Source organism: Cupressus sempervirens, chromosome 2, assembly GCF_028749045.1.
Source record: "Cupressus sempervirens isolate cs-2001-9-10 chromosome 2, ASM2874904v1, whole genome shotgun sequence".
Lineage (NCBI taxonomy): Eukaryota > Viridiplantae > Streptophyta > Pinopsida > Cupressales > Cupressaceae > Cupressus > Cupressus sempervirens.
Window position 1 is genome coordinate 652,870,238 of NC_143119.1, and position 26,331 is coordinate 652,896,568.

Genomic DNA, 26,331 nt, shown 5'->3' on the forward strand with positions numbered 1-26,331 from the left:
TCTAAAGACACAAGAAGAGGAGGATAAGATGCCCAAGTTACCTTATGCTTTAGTTGTAGGAAGCTTGATATATGTTATGGTATGTACAAGGCTAGATATTGCACATGCAGTGGAAGTCGTTAGTAGGTATATGAGTCTTCCAGGAATTGAGCATTGGAATGCAGTAAAATGGATTCTCAAATATTTGAGAGGTACATCCAATAAGTGTTTACACTTTGGGGGCTCTACTACTAATTTACAGGGAAATGTTGACTCAGATTTGGTAGGGGATATTGATACCAAGTGGAGTACTACAGGTTATCTATTTACTATAGGTAGGGCAGCCATGAGTTGGGTTTCTCAATTGTAGAAGGTTAATGCTTTATCCACTACAGAGGTAGAGCATGTTGCTACTACAGAGGCAGCCAAGGAGATGATATGGCTTCAGTTCTTTTTAGAAGAATTGGGACACCCTCAGAGGGATAATTATTTGTTTACAAATAGCCAGAGTGGCATTCATCTTGCAAAGAATTATGCTCTGCATTCAAAGAAAAAATACATATAGTTGTGGTACCATTTCATTTGGTCAGTTTTGGATAATGGACAGTTAAAGCTAGACAAGATACATACAGATGACAATCTAGCAGATATGCTTACAAAAGTTATGACAAGGGAGAAGTTGAACTCCTCTTTAGCTTCGGTTGGTCTTCTCGACTAAATAGCATAAAAAAATAGCATGGTCCAAGGTGGTTTGATCCAGTGGGAGCCCCATGTGGTAGCAGTATTTCTATAGGATCAGACTCCAAGCAGGAGATTATTGTCTAGCATGGAGTCTAATCAGTCCCAAAGTGGGAGATTATTAGTTTGTGGTGACTAATCAAGGAAGTATTGTACATCATAAATTCATGGGGTTTACTTTATGGTTGATTATTCACCAATTTATGGTTGACATGTTGTAACTAATTTTAACCCTAAAATGGAAAAAATATTTGTATAAAAGGGCTTAGGGTTAGGGATTGTTTTATAATGTGTGATGTGAAATTGCTTCTTGCGACGATATGGAGTTGTAAGGGATTACAAATTGTAATTAGGTTGTAATCACTGGATTGTAATAATATTGGACTTGTTGTTTGGTGGACATAGCCTAGGGTTTGGGTGAACCACATTAAATCTTGGTGTCTTTTGTTCTCTTATGTGTGATCTATTATTTTTTGATATTGTTTATATTTGCATGTAATTGTTATTTATGTCTGCAATTTAATCCTAACAGGTCCACCACATGGCAGTCTCCTATTGGGCCCCTTCACATAGTCACTGTACCACATCACCCCTGCTAGGTGTCCTACCACGTGGCACCTCTTGATTTACTAGAAGCCTACCCCTACCACATCATTGTCAACTAGGCCTGTTGCCATGTGTTGACAAGGCACTTCCCCACATTGTGTAATGGTTGAGAAACTTCACAATGTGGGGAAGTGCGACTGTAGGATCTCGCCCTGTGGCAAAATTTGGAGCATCAAATTTGAATTTGTCATGTCACTACTAACTTTGAACTTTGTGCCAGGCTTTGAAGACCACCTCCATGTGTCATGTTTCAGTTCATTCTTGAGCTACCACATCATCTAGTGACATCATTCAAAATTTCCCTTACATTTCTCCTCCAACTTGGTTGGGTGGGCCCCTTGGGCATGAGTTTCAAGTCTCAAAAGGCACACACCTTTTAGACATTGCATTAGTTGAGCATTCCTTTTTTTTAAACAACTAAGACATACAATGTGCAACGCATGTGGGATTAACCAATACGCTTCTTCTTTGGTTCATACTTCAACCAAATGCAAAAAGATGTTCAAACTTAAAAAATGCATATCTCTGGCAAAGATAAATATTATGCTAGTCAAAACCATCCCACACACTTTACTACATTTATGATCGCATGTGGCCTCCATCACTAACTTTTTTGAGCTTCAAAGTCATGGCCCTTGTACATGGTGAAATATCCTTACGCTTTTCCAAATTTTACAGAGAACATGGAGCCAAAATTGAGTTAAAATTGTTTGCCTCAACATCTCAAACCCTTTTTTTCTTACCCTTATTTCTTCCCTGATGATACAGTGATAGACCCTAAATATCTAGTTCATCTATGAATGGCAAAGGGATTCACCCTGGAAGAAGCAAGAGAGGAGTGGTGGAATATCACCTGGGATTGCCTAGACCAACTTGCTCGGTTATATCTACTTCATGCATGAGGAAAACAAGAAGGATATCCATTTAATTTATTGCAATCTAGCATCCATGTAATGGTTGGGGTGAGGAATTTGACACCAAATATGGGTTGACTTATCATATAGGTTCCACAAAGTTAAAATGTGAGGAGTAGTAGGTGAGGACTCCTCAACCCATGTGTGCAAAACAAAAAGTCTTCCTTCACACACCACTTCAAATTCTTTTGTTGAGATCTTCTCCCATCAATAGCTTGAATCTCTCCCTTTGTGGGTGCAGGCAGTTGAAAGTGTAGCCTTGTCATGTCGCACCTCATTTTTCCTTAAGGGAGATCATTTTCAGAGACACTTGTGTTATGAAGACACCAAGTAACATTTCTCAATTCAGCAGGTTGGAGTAGATGTGAATTACAGCTATATAGTTGATAAGCTTGTCAACCACCTCTTAGAAATTTGTCATCATTTATCAATCAAATGAATGCCAAGACTAGGTGAGCCATAAAAGACATAAACAAGACTAGTTTCTATATCAACAGGTGGACCAAAATGCTTATGCATAAGTTCATTAAAACTAGTTTGGTCTCATATTGTATCATTTGTTATGAGCATCTCATGTCATTTTTCTGTTTGAAAATCTATGCGAGCCTATACACATTGCTCATGGATTCTTCATACGCATATGTTTTAATTCACACAAAAGCTTATGTGTATAAAGATTTTCATTTTTTCCCATTCAAGAAAACTTAGCAAATTAGAAAGCTTCATTCACCATGTTGGTGCAAATAAGTATTTACTATTTACACTTACTAAATTTTACTTAGGTTAATGCATTATTTTATTATTTTATTTTGTGAGACACTTAGGAGTTTGCACACCTTTTTGAGTTGTCATGTTGACAACATAGAAGTATGCAACTCTAATTCAGCACATGGTGTCTACAACACTGGAGTTTGCATCATTCATTGAGTTGTCATGTAGAAAACATAGTTATTTGCACTCCTAGTTTAGCACATGTTGTCTACACCACTGGTTTGCATGCTACACCATTATAGGCTTATCCTCTCATCATCACACTTACTTCTGTACTTAATGAAGGATAACCCATATCTAGTGGACATGTACCTAGTTGTGTGACTTATTATGATGCTGACTTCTATGCATTATAGAAGCTCTCCAGAGGCCTTTATATATAGGCGCTCCTAATGTACTTTCATATGGCATATTGAATGAATATATCATCATTCTGATCATACTCTCTCTTTTAACAAGCCTAAAATTGATGATCATCTAATTTTCATTCTAGGACCAATTTGAATTGATGCAACAGTTGTATGACCATCAAATTTAACCCCATCTTTTGTTGATGCAACCATTTCCAGATTGATTTTTGATTTTGCAGTCTGACTTTGGGAGGCCATATCTCAATCATCCGAACTCTAAATTAGGTGCAATTTTTTTTGAAATTGGGTAGAATTTCCTATACTTTTAAGTGGTGTAGCTCTTTTTTAGTTTTGTACATGGATTTGTCAAAATTTGCATTTTTTGGCGACTGTACCTACATAATCTTGCATTTTGCAACTTCAAATGCTCCATATAGGCACATCTGGACTCAAAAACAAGTTCTATTTTTTCTGAAAGTGCATTATTTTTTTCTACCTTTTAGATCCACAATCAGATTGTATGATTGTGTGGACAAAAGTGTCACTTTCAGCAATAGGGCCTTTCTTTTATTTGTATTGCTTCAAATTTGTTATACATTATAAAGTTCCAGACTTGTAATCCATTAAGAGGTTGTAACAAGAAAAATTAGAAGTCCACAAGGACAAAAATTGGCAAGTGGCCTTTGTAATTGCACTACTAATAAAGTGTCAAAAGCACCTATTTTGGGGGGGGATTCTTGATTTAGTGAAAAGTGGGGGTGTTCTTGGTGTTGTGTTCTCTCTTTTCTGCACTTTGCCTTCATTTTTTGCATTATGAAAAATTTTAAGTTTACTAAATTAACTCCACATAACTATGCTACATGGTCCATCAAAATGTGGTATCATTTAATGGAGTTTCACAATATGTAGATGGTACCCTTCCTAAACTAGTAGGTGATAAGGTATCAACAACTAATATTTCAGTTTGGGTGGCAATGGATAGGAAAGCCCTAGGTGATATATGTTTGGGGGTTGATGATAGGATCATGTATCAAGTTAAGAAGTGTTCTACATCCAAGGAAGCTTGGGATACCCTCGAAAACCTTTATGGTAAAGTGTCTGAAGAGGATGTTTTCAAAATTGAAGATGAGCTAGTCTCCTTAGATCTTAAGTCATTTGATTCTATATAGGATTTCATCATTAAGGTGAATGAACTAAGGACAAAGCTTACTGATTGTGGGAGTTCTATCAAAGATGATAAATTAATCTATCTCATACATAACAAGCTACCATCAAAGTATTTCACATTTGTTTCTTATTTTAACACCTCAAAGACTACATTAGGGTTTTCCTATAAGAAAGTCTCCTTTGATGAATATGTTGATCTATTGGATACAGAAGAAAAGAAGTTGAAATCCATGGGGATTCTCAAATCACCTAAGTCTAAAGCTTTGGTGGCTAACAATGAGGGTTCTCAAAATTCATCTGGACAATCTTCAAATAAAGGAAAGGGTAAGAATAAGAAGTGGAAGAAAAAATTAGAGGATGCAGAAAAGACAACACCACAATCCAATCAACAAGGCAAGTCTTCCTCAAATTCCAACAAGAAGGGGGACAACAATAAGGAGAAGAAAAAGTGTGCCTATTGCAAGAAAATGGGTCATGAAGAACATGTTTTATCTTAAAAAGATAGATGAGTTGACCAACATCATGAAGAAACATAATGTTCCACTATCTAATGCTTACAAGGATAAAGGGTCTTCTTCAAATTCAAAGGGAAAAGGGAAAGTACTCATGGCAAATTCAAATTTTTCAAAAGAATGGATTCTTGACTTAGGTGCCTCATATCACATGGGTTCTTCAAAGGAGGATTTTTCTTCAATGAAGTAGTCAAAGATACCACACATCTTCGTAGGAGATGATACCAAAGTGGAAGTTCAAGGGAAAGGAAATCTGGAAATGGAAAATGGAGAGTTTAAATATGTTCTCTATGTTCCAAACCTAAGTTCAAATATCCTATCAATCTACCAAATTACTCACCTCAAAGATGGACGTAGAGTTGAGTTCCTTCCAGACTCAGTACAGGTGCACAATCTAAAAGATTACTCATTGGCTGCAGTGGGGAAGGTGAATCATGACACAAGGTTGTACTCTTTCTCCCATTTTGTGCCCAAGTCTCCTTCAAAGGCCTTGTTATCACAATCAAATTCAAACATGCAATTATGGCATGAGCGATATGGACATATTTCCTTCTGCTACCTTCAAAAACCTTGCACAAATAGAATGGTCAAAGGTCTACCTCAAATCAACTTTTCCCATAGTGGATATACATCTAGAGGGGAAGTTACATAAAGGGAAGTCTTCAAGAGCACCAAGTGTTCTATAGATGGTTCACATGGTATTAGCAGGTCCTTTTTCAGTCAGCCAAGGTTGCTACATATTAACCTTCGTTGATGACTTTTCAAGATACACTTAGGTCTATATTCTTCATAACAAGAATGAAGTGTTGGACAAGTTTCTAGCCTTCAAGACTCATGTAGAATAGAAATCAAGGAAAGCCATCAAAATTCTAAGAATGGACAGTGGAAGCATGTATGTGAATAGAAGACTAAAAGACTTCTGCAGACTTAAGGGAATTGATCTTCAGACTCCACCAGCATTCAGTCCACATAAGACAGATGTTGTAGCTTTGAGGATCTGAACTCTTGATTCTAGGCCAAGTTACATGATACAAGCCAAGTCTCTAGATCCATCATTAGAAGTTGAAGGAATTAGTAGTGCCACTCACATTCTTAATAGGTTTCCTCATCTAGCCTTAGATGGCAAGACTCCTTTTGAGGCATGGTGTGGCAAAAAACCTATTGTGACACACTTTAGAGTCTTTGGTTGTCTTGCATGGGCAAAGATATCTTCTAGAAGATGCGAGGCACAGTCACTTTGACCTTGTACTTTCATAAATTATGAAAATGGTGTGAAGACATATAGACTATTGGATCCAGAGAAACATCAAATCTTTGTGGAGAAGGATGTACACTTTGAGAAAATTTCACCAAGCTTGTCCTCTAATCCTCTCTACACATCATATCGTGTGGAAACTAATAGTGACACCAGCAATAGTGCTTCAATAGTTTCAAACACATGGGCTTATATTGACAAATGCAACGAGAGGTCAACACATCAGTTCAGTCCACATGCATACATAGCCATGGTGATAGGTCCAACACAGTAGGGTACATACAGTCTTCTAGGTTCACCTTTAATGATAGATTTGGGGGACAGTATTGATGATTTTCCTCTTCTTCTTGATGCAGCAGCACCTTCTTCAATTGTCATGAGGGCACCATCCGACCCTCTTGTTCATTCTCTACATGATCAATCATTTCAAGTTGAAGTGATTTTGGATATTTAAGATTAACAGTTGCAGAAGGGTTCTTCATCAGTTGAGCAGATAGATAGTTCTTTGAGATAGGTTCTTTAGCCAGTTGAGCAGGTTTCAAAGACATCACTTACCTATGGGATTCTTTCCACACACAACAAAAGCATCTCATTTGTACCCATGGCCTTGTTTCTTCCTAAGGGGAGGAACACCATTTTGCATTCTTGGATTAGCTTCTTTATCAGAGCAGTCACTGACAGACATTCTTCTTTGATGGGGGGAGCCTATCCTTTCTCTCTTCCTCTTCTCATCATTCTCTTATGTATATACTGGATGTATGTTGTAATGGGGGGGTCTTGATTACTTCATCCATCCATACATCTTATGTTTTTTTTATCTCTCTTTTTGAGGGAGGGTTTTTCCCATGAAGTTTTCCCTCTTTCTCCACTTTATGAGAGATTGTGTTTCATTATGTACATGGGTACCTAACATGGCCTAGTAGCCAGGACCCATCATGCATTGCATCCTAGATTTTGTAAGCTTAAGGGCATTCCCCTAAGTTGCACTTAAGGGGGCGTGTTGGTGGAAATAAGTATTTACTATTTACACTTACTTAAGTGTACTTACATTAATGCATTATTTTATTATTTTGTATTATTTTATTTTTTGAAACACTTAGGAGTTTGTGCACCTTTTTGAGTTGTCATGTTGACAACACAGAAGTACACAAATCTAATTCAGCACATGGTGTCTACAACACTGGAGTTTGCATCATTCACTGAGTTTTCATGTAGACAACATAGTTATTCACACTCCTAATTTGGCACATGTTGTCTACACCACTAATTTGCATGTTGCACCACTGTAGGCTTATCATCTCATCATTGCACTTACTTCCGTGCTTAATGAAGGATAACCCATATCTAGTGGACATGTGCCTAGTTGTATGACTTATCATGATGTTGACTTCTATGCATTCTAGAAGCTCTCCAAAGGCCTTTATATGCAGGCACTCCTAGTGTACTTTCATATGGCATATTGAATGAATATATCGTCATTCGGATCATACTCTCTCTTTGGTCTACTATTGTGCTTGTGTTTGAGTTCCTTGGTTTTGGGTGAAATCTGGCCTAAGCTAAATTCTTACACACCATATTCATTCTTCATCATCTAAGTGACTGATAAACCCCCGAGCGGTGAAGAACTATGTAGATGGATGATGTAAATTTAGAATGTAATTCCTACACAATATTTAGACTGAGGAATTGAAGAATTTGCTAGTTTCATTCTTTATTTTTTAACATTTTCTTCTCTATCAAATCATTATACAGTCATCCTTAACCTCATGTGCTTCATCTCCAAATTTTGGCTATAATTTCAGCCTGGCTGATGGAAAATTTGTAGTATTTCATCTTATGCATAAGTTTTTTTATAATGACTTCACAAAAGAACGTCGTATGTACATGAATCTCAATGAAACTTTTCATATAAACCTCTTTTTACACCCATCGTGTTACTTTAACATTCATTGTATATACAATCTCTATATGATGATCAATATGTGAATGATAAAGATCTTATGATGCTTTGTGACCTAGCCAAATAAATTTCAGCTAAAATACTTGAACTGTACAATTGGTCCACTCAGGCCCTTATACTAATTGGATTCAAAATTCATTATTGCTTGAATACTTTAAATCTCATTTTTGACTTTTCATGCAGACTACCAACTTTGTGCTAAGGGGTCCTCTAACTAGTTTTAAAAAATGACCAAAACACCTGACCAGGCTTTGAAAAGACATATTGATTCTTTGTTATGCATTCTTGCATCCTACAAAATCTCGCCTCATGACGATCACTCAGTCAAAAAATATTGACTGTCAAAGTTGCCTTCTCAGAACTGCCTACAAGCAAACATTTCAAAAAACCATAAAATGCATTTGGTTTTGGCTTCGAAAACAAGTCAAATTGGCACTTGAGAGCACAAAAATTAGGCCATTAGTTCATTGTCACATGGAGAGTATAAATCTATAAATAGGGCTCATGATGAATAATTTGGCAAATTTGGCAAGCAGTCAAAGTGGGTTACTTGGATTTACAGAACTGGAAATATTGGTAGAAAGTAATTTTTGCAAATGGAATGGACCTAGGAAAGTGTGCAAACAAATTCATCAAGACTAGCAAACTAGAACACTTAAAGAATTTTTAGAGTAGAGTACAACAATACAATCTATTTGATCTTACCTATCATGGATCCAAAGTTATGACATCCCAAACAAGGGTGTCGATCAATCTGCATTTCTTGACACCAATAAAACTTTAGAAATTTCATTCAGAATCATGTTCGAAAATTGATCAAATGGATTCGTCAAGGGCTCATAACTGAAACATAACAAGTCTCTGACGTCTAGAATGCAATGCAAAAATATTTTTCTCATTTCAATCAACTAGCTCAAAGTTATAATTGGTCAAATAGGGCCTCCCAGAATTTTGAACAATTTACATCAGCATGACAACAATAAACAACCGACTTTGAGGGATTCAAAACCTAGTCAAAATTATGTCAAAACAACCTAAAATCTGAAACATAAGTTCTTTGATATGCGTACAAAATATTCTTAAAGCACTGAGTCATGAACATTTCCAAGCACAAGATATTCAATTGCAAATTAGGCCACCTGTCATTGTTTGACACTTGGGCAAAAATGCAAATTTAAACATTGCTCAAAATGAAACTTCACAAAATGACTTGGAATGGCAATTTATCTTCATAGAATGCATTAATATGTTGAATAAAAGGTATTAGAAACATTAAACACCTCTTAGGCCTCAAGAGGACAGTTGGGTACACTTGCATTAAAAGCGCTTAAAGGGCTTAATTGTTTGAAATGGTACTCAAATCAAGAAGGCGATTTTGAGTCTGATGCAAGAGCATCTTGCATGGTAAAATTATTATTTATTTATTTTTTGAAAAAAATTGTGGAGGAGAGAGAAAGTGACGAAAATTAGAGGAGAAATAATAAAAAATAAAAAATAGAAAAAAAAAAGAAAAATAGAAATTTCTATTTTCAAGGTGCATACGTGGCGTAAATAGAAAAATAAAATAAAAATGGTTGTCATTTCATTTATCGAAGTGTGTAGGTGGCATCTTAGAAGTTTGTGGAAAGTTCCTTAAGTCATGCATTTAATATTTGTTGTGATCCACAAAAGAAATATAATTTTCTAATTGGGCCACATGGTGGTGCTTAGTTGTAATTCTAGAAGGTTGTGGATATTGTGTAGGAGGAATTCTAGAAGGTTGTGGATAAGTCATGCATTGGGTGGTAAGTGTCTATTTAAGCAAGGCATATGAGCATTTCTAAATCAAGCTAGAAGGTGTGAAGGCTTCAAGGTGTCGGAGCTTTGGAAGGTCAAGCTGTGGAAGGTGAAGCTTGGAAAGCTTTGGAGGTTTTGGAAGGTCAAGCTCTTGTTGTGCAAGCTAGTTGGAAGCTCTTGGTTTTGGAGTTTTCTCATTTGAAGAATATAGTAAGGATTTTCAAGTATAATAAAAGTGTTCTTTTAGAAGCATTTTATTTTCTCTTGGTCTTCATATTGTTGCATTCTTGGTTATGAGTTGGTAAGGGTGGTGTGGCCCTCCATCAAGTGGTATCATAGCGTACCTTCATCAAGTGGTATCAGAGCATACCTCCATCAGTGGTATTAGAGTAGCAGTTCCTGAGTGTACAAGTAGATCGTCGAAGTGTGAGGCAGTTTGTACCAGAACCTTGGTTGGGTGAAGTTTATCAGAGTAGGAGTTCCTGAGTGTACAAGCAGATCACCAAAGTGTGAGGCAGTTTGTACCAAGAACTTGGTTGGGTAAAGTTTATCAGAGTGAGAGTTCTTGAGTGTGTGGACAGATCATCGAATGTGAGGCAATTTACACCAAGATTTGCAAAGAAGGTTGATCTTGTGGCTGATTGACCTTTTAGAATGGTAAATTTGTTGCAGAGGGTTTACGAAGATCTTGGAAGATGGCTCCGAGAGGATTGGATCCTGAGATGATTGCAAAACTCCATGATATATTGGAGAGAAATTTTTCTAAGATGTCTGCTCGGCTTGAAGCTAGCTTGGCTGATCAAGTTAAGGATGTTCGAGAGAGAAGATGGCATCGCAAGGTTGAGGTGGAAGAAGTTGATTTTGTTGATCAGATTGTGGAACTTGATACAGAACCTACAGAGCAACTTGAGGTTATTGTTGAGGATATTCCTAACCTTGTTGATGTTGGGATGAAGATTTCTTTTCATGATCAGTTGGTTGAGTATGACAAGGAGATTGCAGAGCACTCAGTCGTGGATGATCCAGTTGTTGTTGGTGGTGGCTTGTATGTTGCAAAGCATCTTGTTGTGAGCAATGAGACTGATGGTGTTGTGAGTTTGGAGATCTACATGTTGTTGCTGATGCGAATTTTGTTATTACTGGTATGGATTCACTAGTTATTGATGTGAATGGGAGTTTGCTAATGAAGCATTACGTTCAGTTTGTTCCTGGGAGTAACCATGTTGATTGGATGGTTGAGATTCTGGCATTTGACAAAGTGATGCATATGTGGAAGATTTTCATGTTGATTTTTTTGTCCCTATTGAGGTGGAAGCCTTTGGTGAAGATGAAGATAGTTGTAGATCTTTCTTTTTGACGTGAAAGTGTGGGACACACTTTTCCATCTACCGAGGGAGTCTGATGCAGGAGCATCTTGCATGGGAAATTTATTTTTATTTTTTTTAAATTGTGGAGGAGAGAGAAAGTGATGAAAATTAGAGGAGAAATAATAAAAAATAAAAAATGGAAAAAAAGAAAAAGAGGAATTTCTATTTTCAAGGTGCATAGGTGGCGCAAATAGAAAAATAAAATAAAAATGGTTGTCATTTCATTTATCGAAGTGTGTAGGTGGCATCTTAGAAGTTTGTGGAAAGTTCCTTAAATCATGCATTTAATATTTGTTTTGATCCACAAAAGAAATGTAATTTTCTAATTGGGCCACATGGTGGTGCTTAGTTGTAATTCTAGAAGGTTGTGGATATTGTGTAGCAGGAATTCTAGAAGGTTGTGGATAAGTCATGCATTGGGTGGTAAGTGCTTATTTAAGCAAGGCATATGAGCATTTCTAAATCAAGTTGGAAGGTGTGAAGGCTTCAAGGTGTGAAAGCTTTGGAAGGTCAAGTTGTGGAAGGTGAAGCTTGGAAAGCTTTGGAAGCTTTGGAAGGTCAAGCTCTTGTTGTGCAAGCTAGTTGGAAGCTCTTGGTTTTAGAGTTCTCTCATTTGGAGAATATTGTAAGGATTTTCAAGTATAATAAAAGTGTTCTTCGAGAATAATTTTATTTTCTCTTGGTCTTCATATTGTTGCATTCTTGCTTATGAGTTGGTAAGGGTGGTGTGGCCCTCCATCAAGTGGTATTAGAGGGTACCTCCATCAGAGTCCCAACACCATCCACAAGCTAATGCACAGGCTATGATAACAAACAAAGAATTGGAAACCATTTTGACAAAAATTGTTCAAATACACAAGAAAGATTGCACAACCAAGCTCCCGGAAGCATTGTGGCCATATAGAACAACATGGAAGACTATAATAAGATTTACTCCTTTTGAACTAGTCTATGGTAAAACAGTAGTAATGCCCATAGAATTTGAACATAGAACACTTTACATTGCCTTGGAACTCAATATAGACAATCCATTATGCTCAATAAGAACACATCCTACAACTAAATGGACTTGATGAGTTTAGGAAATCTACATTGCACAATACTGAATTGATTCAAATGCAACATAAGAAATGGCATGATAAATTTATTAAAGAAAAGCAATTCAATCTGGGTGATTGGGCACTCCTACGTGATTCAAGCTATCAACACCATCAAGGAAAATTTCAAACCAAATGGTTAGGACCTTATGAGATTGAAGCACTCTATGATAATGGCGCAATACAACTAGCTATAATCAATCTAGTTTGATTCAAACTTTTGGTTAATGGTCATAGGCTAAAAATTTACAATAAGCCCTAATATCGAAAGGACTTCCTATAGCAATTTTCTTTTCCAGATTCTATTGCAGCACTTGAACCTAGGTCTTCCACTCAGAATTCATGATTATTTTGACTTTGATTAAAGTTCATATTAAATCTTCACTTTCTCTATAATAATTTAATCTCATCTTCTTCCTCTCTCACCCATCCATTTCACTTTTCTACTTCTCCACACGAGTTTAAAACAATGCAAGCATTCACAACAATCGCACAGGTTTGTACCATGCGTTTTCTTTTTCCATCCATATTTCTTTCAATTCATGAATTTGCATTTTAATGGTGTTACATTCTTTGCTCACATTTCATGGTGGGACCCCTGCTTTTGGGGGAGCGGGGGGTTGTGTTGGGGGGGGTGGAACTATGTGTGTACATTTGTATTTTGCATATAAATTTTGTAATTATAAGCAATATTTTGCATTTTGGGAAATTATGAGAACATATACCATATCATTCCCTCTTCATTTATCAAGTCGATGTCACACTTGACCTTTTATTTGGAAAGTACAAACATAACTTGCATTTATGGGAGTTCAACAAGAAGGTACAAATGTAATGATGACATGACAATATTATATAACATGTTATTTTCCTAAAGATTTAAAACCTTTTGTTCTTTGTTGTCTTTGAATGCATATACTCTGCAAATCTTCAAGTTGTCTCTTTATCCTACATTTGTTTTCTTAGGGGGTGGAAATCTGCATTTTCGGCCTTTTACTAGTATAATCATGGCGGGTGGTTTGATATGGCATGAACCCACAGATCATGACATTATTCTTCAAGATAATATTTTTCGTCATTTGTTTGGAACTCGTGGTTGGCTCTCGTATTTTTAGTAGCTTGTTGCCTGGGAAGATGAAGTTACTTTTCAATTTATGAACTCATTTAGTAATGGAATAGCTATGGTAAAAGGGCTCAAGGTCAAATGCAATCCAAAGATCATTTCGAAAGTTTTAGTGTTGCCATTGGAAGGGAAATTTTTTTAAGAAGATATGGACCAACGAATAGTGAGGGCCTAATTCACCCAGCATACAAACAAATCGTTGGAAGTGAATAGGAAGCATGGAACAAGGAGTATTTTTGTACAATGACCCTATAATCATTGTGCCCTCTATATTATGAAGTACATTACGTGTGAAGGAAGGTATCAATGGTTGCATGGTGTTCATTTTAAACTCCTCAGTTGTTTAAGGCATGACAATAGACTTGTCAACCTTCCACATTTCTTGTTTAATTTACTGCAGAAAAGAGTTGTATATGTGCAAGAAGGTGAGCCTAACTCAATTTCCCATCATTGTTTCATTAAATTGATAATAGAAAGGGCATTAAGGCAAGTTTCTACTGTCTCTTGGGATGTTTTTTTGTTAATGGATGATTTCTTTCCAACACTTAGTGGACCTAGGGCTTCAGGTTTTAGGAAGAAGGGTTGCTACAACAACTGGCACTGTAAAAATTGTTGAGCATAATGTGTCTAATGAGCCCTCACGTAGGCAAAAAAAGAAGATAGTAGAAAAATCACCATCAATCCCTAATAAAGAAAAAGGAAAAGGGAAATTTGTTCAAGAAAACCCCACTCCACCTCAATTCAAGGATAGTGTGTAAACTAGGTCTTCTGCACATAGAATTGAACGTGATCCAATTCAAGAACAAGAAGAACCTAACCCAGGTCAGACACAATATTTAGAGGCTAATTATGATAATATTTTGCCTCCTTTACCTTCTATTGACAAAAAGGGAGTTCAAAAAGTGACTCCTACAATTCATGTTGAAGAAGGGTTTTCAAAGAAACAAAAGGGATCTAAAGCTCTTGATAAAACACATGTGAGGAGTGAGAGGATTTCTAGGAATTATGTTACCATGGACACCCTTGTAGATAACATTGCTCAAGAAAATACCCTTAAAAATGATGGAGTTCATGAATGTGCACAATCAGAAGAGTTAAAAAAAGGCTCAAGAAGTCCACTTCAAATTCCTAGCCAAAACCAAGATGTTGTTTATGTAGGAGATGACAACAATGATAGTGATTCAAGTCATGGTAATTTTGTGGTCAAAAAGAAAGGAAAGCATCATCAGGTTGTATGTGAATCAGAGAATGATGATGTTTTTATGTCTAGAGATGAACCTACAGAACTTGAAATTAATGATCCTCAAGACCTAGATGAAAAAATTTCTGCAATCAATATAAATATTGTTGAGCAAGTTCTTAGGGAAATGGCTAGTGAAGGGTTGGAAACCCTAGTTCAAGTTGCAAACAAATGGAAGAAGGATCTTCTTCACAACAACTACCTTCTGAAAACTTTGAAAGGGACATTGTAGTATGGAAGGGAAAATCTACTACTAAAACCCATGTTGAAGGAATTAATGGAAATAATAATTATGAGTAGGATGATGTTAATAATCAAGGACCTATGTGCCCACCTAACCTCTCTACACCTTTAGCAGCAAGAATGAGTTTATACCAACAATTTTTAAAAGAGAAAGCAATGTGGTTAGAGGAAAAGAAGGGAATGGAGAAAATTATAAATAATCAATAGAGAGAATTGGTGGATCAAGAAGACAAAATTATGATTTTAGAGGAATGTACTCACACGGTTGATTAATTTGGTTCCTGAACTTCTCCAATGCATGCCACCAACTCAAGTTTACACTCTGTTCCTAAAGGAGTAGATGTTGAACTATCAATTGATTCGAATTGTGGAAGGTCTTAATTTTTCCCTAAATACTCCACATGAATTTTATCATGCAATCCAGTAATCTCCTTTAGCCATTAAGAATTTGTTGTGTGAACTATATATGCACAATTTAGTTGTCCCTAATGATAGGGAATGGAATCCTTTGATGTATGTGAGGGATATCCAATTAAGAGCATTTTATGTCCTATGCTTGTAATGAAATTATAAGAGAAGGTCGAGCTAAACCATATAGAGAAGCAATAGAATCAAATTTGTTGTACTCAAGGCTTGAAGCGAAAGATCCACAAACATATTATTATATTTTCTACAAGTTGCAAATTCTGAGAAAGGAGAGAAACACATAAAATCTAAGGGCAACTGCTTACTCAGAGTTCAATGAAATGCAAGCTAATGAGTTATAGGAAGTAGAAAGATCAATCATTCAACGATGGATAAGACTTCCTAGAGACTTGCAAGTTAAGGAGCCACATTCTCCATAGAACTTTGTTATGGCAAGGAGGCATGCACCATGGTATGTAATGTTGGGGCAGACTAGAGGTAGTTTTTGGATTCCACTTAAGTTTCAGCTTCCTTTGTTTATGCATCCACTGTTTGGAATCAATGAGGATGTTGATGCACACAACATGGTTGCTAAGGTACAAGCCTGAGAAAGGCTTAAGGATTCTAAAGGTTATTATTGGAGTTAGTAGCATAGAGGAACTGGATCCAATATTGCAAGAGATTTCAAGTTGAAGGCTAGGGTCAAGAACTACATTTTGTCTGGAGGACCAACCAACTTCTAAGTTGGGGGGAATGATGGGCTGAAGGAATGTCATGAGTCCTTGGGTTTTTATAGTTTTTATGTGATGTGTTATGTTTAAGTTGAAAGACTTTTAACTATAATGTTATGTATAAACTTATAACTGCCTTGCTTTTCCATAAGTTTCATTATACTATATGATTTCTTGAATATATTGCTATGGTTAGAACTTATATAAAAGAATGGGATTGTATATGTATTATCTATGGATGTGCATATCTCTCTTCATTTCTTACTTTTAGTGGGTGGGTTCCTATAGCTAGGCATTGTGAGCAAGGATTGATATGCATATTGAATGTTTATCATGGATTAATGAAGTAAATTTGTGTTGTGAATTATTGCATGTGTAATAATCTTTTGCAAGAATAATTCAAGGGAAGGAATGCATACAGAAACATTATTGTACAATTATACGGTTACTTAACATTTATGAGTTGTTGAAGATCAAGTCAACCTAACTTCCAACTGGTGTGCAAATCCAAAAGTAATTATATCATGTGTTTAAGACTCATTAGGTTGAAGATATGTACCATGATGTAATAATTGCATTGCTAAATTCTCAATGTTGAAGCTAGATCTTAGGAAGTTGGTTTTATGTAGTTGCTTTAAATAAGCTATTGAATAAGGCTCTAAGTCAGTTCAGCAAAGATTGTAATTGCGAGCGCATTTTCTCTTTCAAATATAAACTATCATTTCCAATTTGTAATATTCCATGAGTTGATATCAATACAAGTTGTTACTGTTGTGCTATAATCTTTGAAGTTTATAACTCTAGTTGTTCACTTATCCAAGGGGGGGCCACTTGGTAAGTGAACCTTGTTGGTAGAATCAGCTTCTCTTGTGATAGAATTTAGTAAGATCTATGTTGTTCCTGCAACCACTAGTATCAAAACCAATAGTTGTTCCTATAGCGAAGGCAAACAGTGTAATGTTTGTATTTCATTTTTGTCATTTAGTTAAGGTTTCTTACATTCGCATATAGATTAAGTGTTCCTATTCTTAATTAAATAAGATAGAAAATGGCAGTTAAAGAGGTTTAAAGCATATACTTTGTGGACATTATTTCAAGTTTACGTAGTTTTTGGATGCTATGATGGATGCATAATCCATATGCACAAAGCTTAGTTTCCAATGCAATCATTTTACCAAGCAAGGGTATTTAACTAAGTGGGTAGGTATATGCAATTGGGTTGGGTTGAGTTGAACCATGAGTTAGATGGTCGGACAATAAGTAGTGTTAAATCATGAGCCATGTGCTCAAATAGATTAAATAAGATTTATTTAATCTACAGTAAGCGAGCAATGCAAAAGGCCTTCTAATCTACCCTTTCTTTCTCGATGAATACCTTCACTCTGACAAAAATATTATGTCATATCCTATACTTCCTTAATTGTCATGATTCCTAAAAGAATCTAGAGCAACATTTTTAATCAACTCCACTTCTCGATAGTTAACCTCATAACATATTATCTACTTGATTTGGTTTGGGCTATAATATTTTATTGAATTCGAAAGTTTCCTCTTGGACCATGATACATCTCATTGAATTTTAGGAACGTTAGTCCATCTCCCACACTTGAATCTAACCTTTTCATTTTATAATTCTAGGGCAGAAACTTTACATGGGTGCTTGTATTTTAATCAAAGGGCTTAGTAAAGAACATATGTGATTGTGTCTGTGATATGACTAGTACTAAATTTTATCACTCTCACTTGTTGAACACTTTGTCTTTTGATAGACAAAGTCAATATTTTCCAAAATGTGAGCATTTAATATCAAATAAGTTATTAATTATATCTATATTTTGAATTAAAAACATGTCTCTTAATAGGTGTTTAACTGCACCATTGTGGCCTCTAACATCCCCAATCCTATCAAACTTGTATAAGACCCTATATCAGGGGAGTGGCTAAATAGCAAACTAAAATGTATAATATATAAAGGGAGTTTGAAGAAAAGAAATCATATCCCATTGGTAAGATTTAGATTTTAGTATGTCAACCCCTCTCCTACCATGTGTCTAAAAAGAAAAAGAAAGATACTTTTAAATTCCACGACACCTGTCATTTATATTTGGTCTACATGTAGTGATATGAGAATCTCTCATAATTCTTCCATGAGGTACCTAATTGTACTACAAATAAGATGTGCATACCCTACCCCCTTGTGGGATTTGAACTTGTGACCTCTCTTTCAAGTGTATAAGTTTTCCACCACTAGACCAACACATGCTCTCGTGATCCTTCCAGGAGGCATCTAATTGTACAACAAATATATTTATGTACCCTACTCCCTTGTGGGATTTGAACTTGTGACCTCTCTTTAAGTGGACATGTTTTCCACCACTAGACCAACTCATGCAACCAAATAAAAATTATTTAACTAGGATATATTGTCTCCTTGCATCATTTAAGTGTCTCCTTGACCATAAGTTTTAGTTGGTTGAATGTGTCTTTAAATTTTGAACTTTTCCGCATGTCGCAGCCTACTCATGAAATGAAAGATTTGAATAACATCCACCAAGCTATAGCAACCTATGGGACCACCTAGAAAAGCAAACTCCCTGAAAAGGGTGGGAGAATATTAAACCTTTTAAAACTATTTATTTAGTTATGCTCTTCGACAATGGAAGTTGATCATTAAATTTGTTGCCTTGCCTAGCTATGTTTCCTCGATAAGAGTATCTAAATTGTCAGTTGCTAGGATATCCTTGTAGCTTGAGCAGATGTCAATGTACATTAGGCATTTCATGATAAAATGTCTCTCTATCTCCACCACTCCCATATAGCAAAATAAATATATTATCTCCTCACATTCCTCCTTTGGTATAGTCCATCTACCTGTTTCACTCCTCGAGTGATGAGAACCTATTCTAAGCTGTACTATGCACATTTTAGTTTTCCAATTGATATTTGCTCCTATGTAAGCTTTCTCCACATGATCACTCATTGAGTTAAATTCTTAGATATAATATTCTTTTTTGCACCTTTTTTGTTTTATCCATATGATATTCCGGAATTTTTCATTCACAAACATTTTTATTCCCTCATTATTATCTAGGCATTCATGGATACTAATACTCTATTTTTCCATCCATTTGACATTTTGTTTCTTCCACATGTTCCTTCTTGTGTCATGTTTTTCCTCTCTAACCAATTTAGGCCAATGTTGATCCTCCACTCGTTGGGTTTTCTTTAAATAACATTATAACTGGACCATGGTTGCAACCTATAACAGAAATATACTTGTTTCTGCCAAGAAGATCCCGTAAGGAAAGATTGCAGATAATTAAATACTTTTGAATTCTTTCTATTTGTCTTCATTTCTTGTCCAATATGATGCTGCCCCAATCTCACATCCATAAAAGATCACCAAGGTAACCAACAAACAAAAGAGCATCTTTTTGGTTTTCCAATCCCATAATTTTGTAGTCTTGCATCTATTTTGTAAGAATAAAGTGTTTTTCCGCCCCCCTCTCTGGAATTCTTTTTGCTCTACACATTTCCCAGCTGAGTTTGTTATGGAAGTCAATTCCAAGATACTTGTACTCCTTCACAATCTCCAATGGGCTGCCATCAAAAAGGAAATTGTTTTGTTGCTTCTTGTTTCTTTTCAAAGAGAATATCACTTTGGTTTTGCTAGTGTTCACTTGCATCCCAGCAAAATGACAGAAGGTATCAAGTGCCTTCAAGAATTCCTTCAAACCCTCAGCAGTTTCAGTAATTAAAATGAGGTCATCTGCATATAGGAGTAGATTTATCGCATAACTAGCCAGTTGAACCCCGTCTCCATTGTTCTTGTCTAAACATTTTTCTAACTTGTCGATATATAACCCAAACAAGATTGGGAAAAGGGAACATCCCTGTTTGACACCTACTGCCAAAGCACTCTGACATCCCATCCATAGTTCTGATTTTTTCCATGACCTGTTCATATAGCCATTGAAACTCTAAATTTTTGAACTCTCAGAACTAAACTATTTTAAGAAGCCCCTCCATGGAATTGTTACCTACTTTTCCTTGCAAAGAAATTTTAGAAGCATCCCAACTTGAGCATATCTACAAGAAATTTAGCAGAGCTGAGCCCAGATTGACGCAGAAACTGAAGAACCATAGTAAAAATGGTATTCAAATTACAGAGACAGAACAAAATTGCTAAAAAACAAAGAAAATGAAGAACCACAGTAAAAATGGTATTGAAATCACAAAGCCAACACAAAATGGGGGGGAAAAAGTACCATAGCAAAACTGGTAGACATTGCAAACCCAGAGCAAGATGATTAAAAAAAAGGAAAAAAATGTGCTGTATCACTTCATGTCTCACGGACCTGTCTCCCAGATTGTTTACAATTCCAACCATGATTTTAGCACATAAGGAAAATACTTTCGGATGTTAATAGTTATATTAATTGTTGAGGTCATCAGTATTTGCAAATTGTAAACGGTACTTGTCAAACTAATATTTCTGTAATCTGTTATCTTTTGCAGACATTTTCTCTTTTCCATGATCACAGTTGCATATTTTGTCATGTTTATTTCAACCAAGTTTCTTGAGAGAAAACTTGTATTGCATATATGTCTCTTAATTGCAGCCTTGTATGGGGCCACAGAATAATGAATTCAAAGCTGAGTAGTCTATTTCCTGGGAATGCATCTGATCTACCATAAACACGAATACATATGGAGAAGATGAGTTGCACTAAACAAATGCATTAAGCTCCCCTAAGTTGGAAAACTGGGAACTGATATTTCCTCTATTCATGGACTGCCCTAGGCTAAATCTTTGACTTTTATATTTAGCAGTAAAATTTCATTGAAGTTCACTGTCCATGATAATATTTTTCTCTTATACAAAGTTGCAAACAATAGTGACATACAGGATTTACATTGTATGAAGAGAAATAATAACTTAGAAGTTTCAAATGCAAATAGAAATGATATAAGCAATGGGAAATTTCTATCTAACTTATACACTTGAAATGATACAAGCTACAATGACCTGATCATTGGGATGAAGAAAATTACAACTTCTAGCCTCTAACTTCTTTCCAGGACAAACAGTTTGCCCCAAGATAAATTCATGCCAGAGCATGCTCCATACATCTTGTACTGAAGAGCTTCAGATTTTTGCTTCTGCTTCTGCGTTGTTTAAATAATCTTGTAAATATATATTTCTACAGCCCTTCTTGATCTTTCTCATTGCTGTCAATTGTATTTGTCTGGCTCTCTCCCTGCTAATACAGAAAAATTGTCCAATCTCTTGAAGAGTTCTCCTTCTGCCATAATTCAACCCATAGCGCAATTCCATTACTTTTCTCTCTTTCTCAGAAAGAGACTTGAGAAGAAAATTATCAAAATCTTTTTTTATTTCGTCCTTCCAAAATGCAGACTCGGGATCCCCATCAGTTGGATCTGTAATGATTTCCTGCGTGTAATATGACTTTGATTGATTATATGATATTGGTCATGGAACAATAATTAAATACAAATATACTAATTAAAATGTTTGATTGTGTGCTTTTGGGATTACTATGAGATTTCACCACTTTCACATGGTAATGCTAGAAGTTGAAAAACGTAGATCCTGCAGAAGCCTGAATTATTTCATTATCAGAAGTGTGAGAGTTGTGGAATTTTAGAGTAGAAAGAAAGGGAGCAAGATTGCATACTGAAAGCCTTCCGTTCTTTTCTTCTCCAATGCATCTATCCAAGGATGTTGGAGATCTCGAAGACATGAGAACGGCTATCAATTTTGTTACAGGTATTCCCACTGCCTTGGCAACTTGTGCATTTGTAGGCTGCCTTCCTTGCTCAGACAATAGCCTCCTTGTCTTTCTGATTCGAGATAACAGCTCATAAATGTGCGCCTGCAAACTTAGGAATTAATGATGACATAAGCAATGTAATTTGTTCCCAAACATTCCTTCTAATGATATTGAATTCATACAAAACTTTCAGGACAGACCAATATACCATTCTAGATGTTTGAGATTCTTTCCACAGGATTTCCTTTTAAAACATTTATCTGGATACAACATTCAATCCACCTTATTTTACCAATATTTTGAGTCTAAACTTCTGGATCCCTCTTCAGGGACAAATTAGATTGTAGATGTCATTAAAGAGAATTCTGCAAGTTTAATCCAAAATACCAGTAAAATAAATTGGACTACAGACATTTGTATTCAAGCACATGTTTAAAAAATATATGTCTTAAGTGCCACACAAGCTCTATAGATAGTCATCAATTGTTATTCAAATAAAAGACTACAAAAAAATGCAACATTTAATGATGATAATTCGTACAGGCAACCGGATTGCCCTCGTCCTGTTTGTAAGTGTCTTGATAATGGCTTGTCTGATCCACCAATGAGCATAGGTAGAAAATTTAAAGCCCATTGACCAATCAAATTTTTCAGCAGCTCGCGTGAGCCCAGTGATTCCTCCCTGCATTCACATTTAGTTTAAGTGGAGTCAACTGTTGAGCTCGATGGTTATAGATGCTTTGCAGTAACCCATAAGAAAAAACAGTATCACATTTTGTTGCAAAGAAAAATCTACCTAAATTGACCTCGAGGCACTGAGAATCAAACACAGAATCCTACCTGAACGAGATCTTCCATGCTTACTCCTCGAATCTGATATCTTCTTGCAATAGATATGACCAAGCGTATGTTGCTTCTAACCATTTTCTGTTTTGAATATCTGCCCACTTGTAAACGCCTTCCAAAATCCTTCAGCTCTATATCAGCAGCTTTTGCCCATTCAGCCAAGGAAGGCTCTCTTCCATTTTTCTCTTTACAGCTTTCCCTGACTTTATCTAACTTGATGAAGTCCTTTAAGCAAGCAACAAGAAACATCTAAGAGCTGCTTGTATGGTCAAGGAATGGAATTGATTTTTCCAGACTTCCTCCAACAACTAATACAAGATTAAGCATTAAAAGTAAGAATACAATAGGAAAATTTCTGAAAGAGAATACCTGTACTCCTTGTGATAGAACTACTTCCTCCTCAGCAGTTAATAGCCTTGAATAGGTTGCTTTTCGTATCAATCCATAACCTACAGATGAAACGGATCTTTTTCTTTTCCGAGCAGGCTTGTCTGGCACAATTCTGGCACTTTCAGCATTATTAGATGCACCTACCCTTCTAGTTCTTCTTTCGTTTTTCCGAATAGATTTCACAGTTATTTCAGAAGTCTTTTGCAGAGAGCATTTAGAGGAGTTGGTCAAGTTTCCCTCTGAGATATTGCAATCTCTTTTCAGTGGATTGGCTGGATGAGAGAAGCTTGAAAATTTATGTTTGCAATCCTCTAGCAAGTGCTCTGATTTGAAATCATCTAAGGACTTCATAATTCCCAGCGTTTCCATTTCAGTGAGCCTAGCCCTTTCAAGTCTTAGCAGGTCAGCCTCGGAAGGGAAATCTTTCAAGTACCCTCTTGCTGGCAGTGTGCGACCTTCTGACAAAGCAACTGCATCTCTGGCAGCCTCTACAGCTGCCTTCGCAAGAGCCACAGCTTCTGCTGCTGCAGCAGCTAAGCCAGCCATCTCATTCTGTAATAATGTCTCTGTGGCCATAGTTGCATCCATGGTAGACTGAGAGGTTCGAAAAAACATAAAAATCAAAATTGCAGAATATTTAGGGTAAATCAAAATTGTTCAACAAAATGACAACAGATTCCTGACTAGAGGATACACGCATTCCTAGAACTATCGGAACTTTTGCAATGAACTGAAATATTAGCAAGAGTGATGATGTCAACCTTAGTGGGGTGGTGATCAACAGGCTGTGTGCTGACTTTCACATTTTCAAAGGTTGTCAGAGAGGTAGAGTGAGCTCTTAGAGCAGGCACGTTAACATTTCCAGCATAATCAGGAATAGCAGTAACTGTTAGAACTGTGGCTGTCTCATAGCAAAGAGTTTCTCTGATTCGCACTGGGTCATTGCCACAAAAACTTCAATATCAATCATCATTTTTATCCAACAATGGCTGGAGGCTACTGTTGAAAAGTTTTAATTTACTATGATTAAAGAACAGACCATAAGAAACAAATAACATTTTGTTTTTGTAAGCTTAAGTGGCATTCCACTAATTAAACTGCAAGAAAGTTAAATGCCAGTAAAGAAGCTTACAATTCCAGACAGCTGAAAGAAAACTGTTGAAAAGATGTAAAAATGATAAAATTTCTAGTATTAAACTCCAAGCCACTTAATGCAGATAATGGAAATTAAAACCCCAAACTCTATCATAAAGCAACAATAACAGCAATTGCATGCATGTGGTGGATGCCAATTTCTTAAAGGAGGAGTAGACCTGGAGAATAATTGAAGGAACCAGGTTTCAAAATTCAAATACAATAAGAATTTTATTTTTTTGTTTTTGAGGAAACAACCATATATTAAAAATTTAAAACCAATAGTCAAAATATATTGGTGGCAGGCATAAAGTCAAAATATCAAAGGAAAAAGAAAAAAACGACATGGCCCAAAACAACTGGAAAAAACCATAGAAAACAAGAGCAAGACTCTTAATGGAAACGGCTATCATGTCATTAGTTCACTAGAAATTAAAAGAATCATTACAATCATACTGCAAGTGCAACTCTAGTATTTGAAATAGGAACAATATTCTCTCCTTCCTCTAGAACCTCTTATGCCTGATTTTGAACATTTGGAGGAGGGGATTTGTCTTGCCCGTCAAGGCTATCCCACTTCTATCCAGGAAATCCTCATTGTTTTCCATGGGTTCCTAGACAATAAGAACAACATTCTCTTTTTCCCTTGCTTCCTCCTGTTGCTGATTTTGAATAGCCCTTGGTGGAGATATGGTAAACACAAACTGAGGGAATTTCCACTAATCCAGAGGACCAACCCATACAGTTGGGAGTAGGAGAGTGACGCAGAGGCAGAGACCACTGCCTTTGGCATGTGGAAGGTTAAGGTGGTGCCGGAGTCTAGCTAGAATGCTGCCTAGTCCATGGGGGCAGTGGAGTATAGTGGACAATCTAAAAATTAACAATGATTTGAAATGAACAACAATGTTTGTGTTCATGATAAAATGGGCAAAAATAGTAAAATTTCAATCTTTTTAGATGCAAAAAAGAATTTCCACTTTAAAAGCATGCCATAGTTGGGAGAACTTCGCAAAATACTTAGCAAAGTTGGACATTATGTCAATAAAGGGTTTGGGCTTTGTAGACCAGAAAGAATCATGGATTCATGTCCAAGCAATTCAAGCATGAGGATGAAATCAAAAAAGATTTGAGAGTTTTTAGTGCCCACAAATGAACATCTTAGACTAGATAAACCAAGTTTATCAAACATGTGCCAAGGAAAAGAACCATGTGAAGTGAGCAACTTTAGGCACTTTCCATACTATTTGAATATGTTTAGGTGATTGAAGAGACCGACAGGTACTTAACTTTGAACCATGTAAAGATGAGTACCATCCCTTATATCCTTTCTTATGAGCACATTTATAGGTAGGAGTAAGGTAAATACTATGCAAGTGAGCAACTTTGGGCACCTCCCATACAATTTGCATATGCTTAGGTGATTGAAGAGACTGACTAGTATTCAACTTTGAACCATGTAAAGATGAGTGACAGCACTTGTATCCTTTCTTATGAGTGCATTTCTGGGAAAGAGTATCAACATACTGTTTCTAATCCTTCCACTATGGTTTTATGGAGTGGATAGATTTTTTTTGCCAATGCTAAGAAGGCACAACCTCAATCAATGTGGAAGGTTTCTTGGTCAACATATCTTAAATTGAACTTTACTTTGGCTTGAGGCCAAAAAAGCCGAGTGGAATTAACTTTGGAGTAGAGATTTTATATATGCCTAGTTTCTCTTTTGAAGAACTTTAAGGGAGTGCATCCATCAAGGAAGTAGCCACTAGTGACTTGTCTTGAAACAAAATTACAGAAGACTAACTAATAAATAAAATGTCCAATGATGGATGAACCATTGCAAGTCCACTAACAACCATTGCAGCTAAGGCTTAAGGGTTTCTCATGCCTTCCAAATGCTTTTCGCTACAAAAGCGCCCTTTGTTTCTAATAGAA

At 36.2% G+C, this 26,331-nt stretch overlaps 1 protein-coding gene across 3 annotated transcripts in view; it reads right to left on the reverse strand.

Moving 5' to 3' along the window:
* Positions 1 to 21,035: 21,035 nt before the first annotated feature.
* Positions 21,036 to 26,331, reverse strand: part of SIG2 (RNApolymerase sigma subunit 2) — a 40,048-nt gene continuing 34,752 nt past the window's right edge. For all 3 annotated transcript variants that reach the window (XM_089814944.1, XM_089814945.1, XM_089814946.1), the window contains 6 exons: positions 24,027 to 24,199; positions 23,245 to 23,859; positions 22,870 to 23,100; positions 22,571 to 22,711; positions 21,934 to 22,131; positions 21,036 to 21,689 (listed from right to left, as the gene is read on the reverse strand). In XM_089814944.1, the coding sequence (XP_089671070.1) occupies positions 21,384 to 21,689; positions 21,934 to 22,131; positions 22,571 to 22,711; positions 22,870 to 23,100; positions 23,245 to 23,859; positions 24,027 to 24,199 (1,664 nt within the window). In that variant the 3' untranslated portion in view covers positions 21,036 to 21,383. The remainder of the gene's footprint in view (positions 21,690 to 21,933; positions 22,132 to 22,570; positions 22,712 to 22,869; positions 23,101 to 23,244; positions 23,860 to 24,026; positions 24,200 to 26,331) is intronic.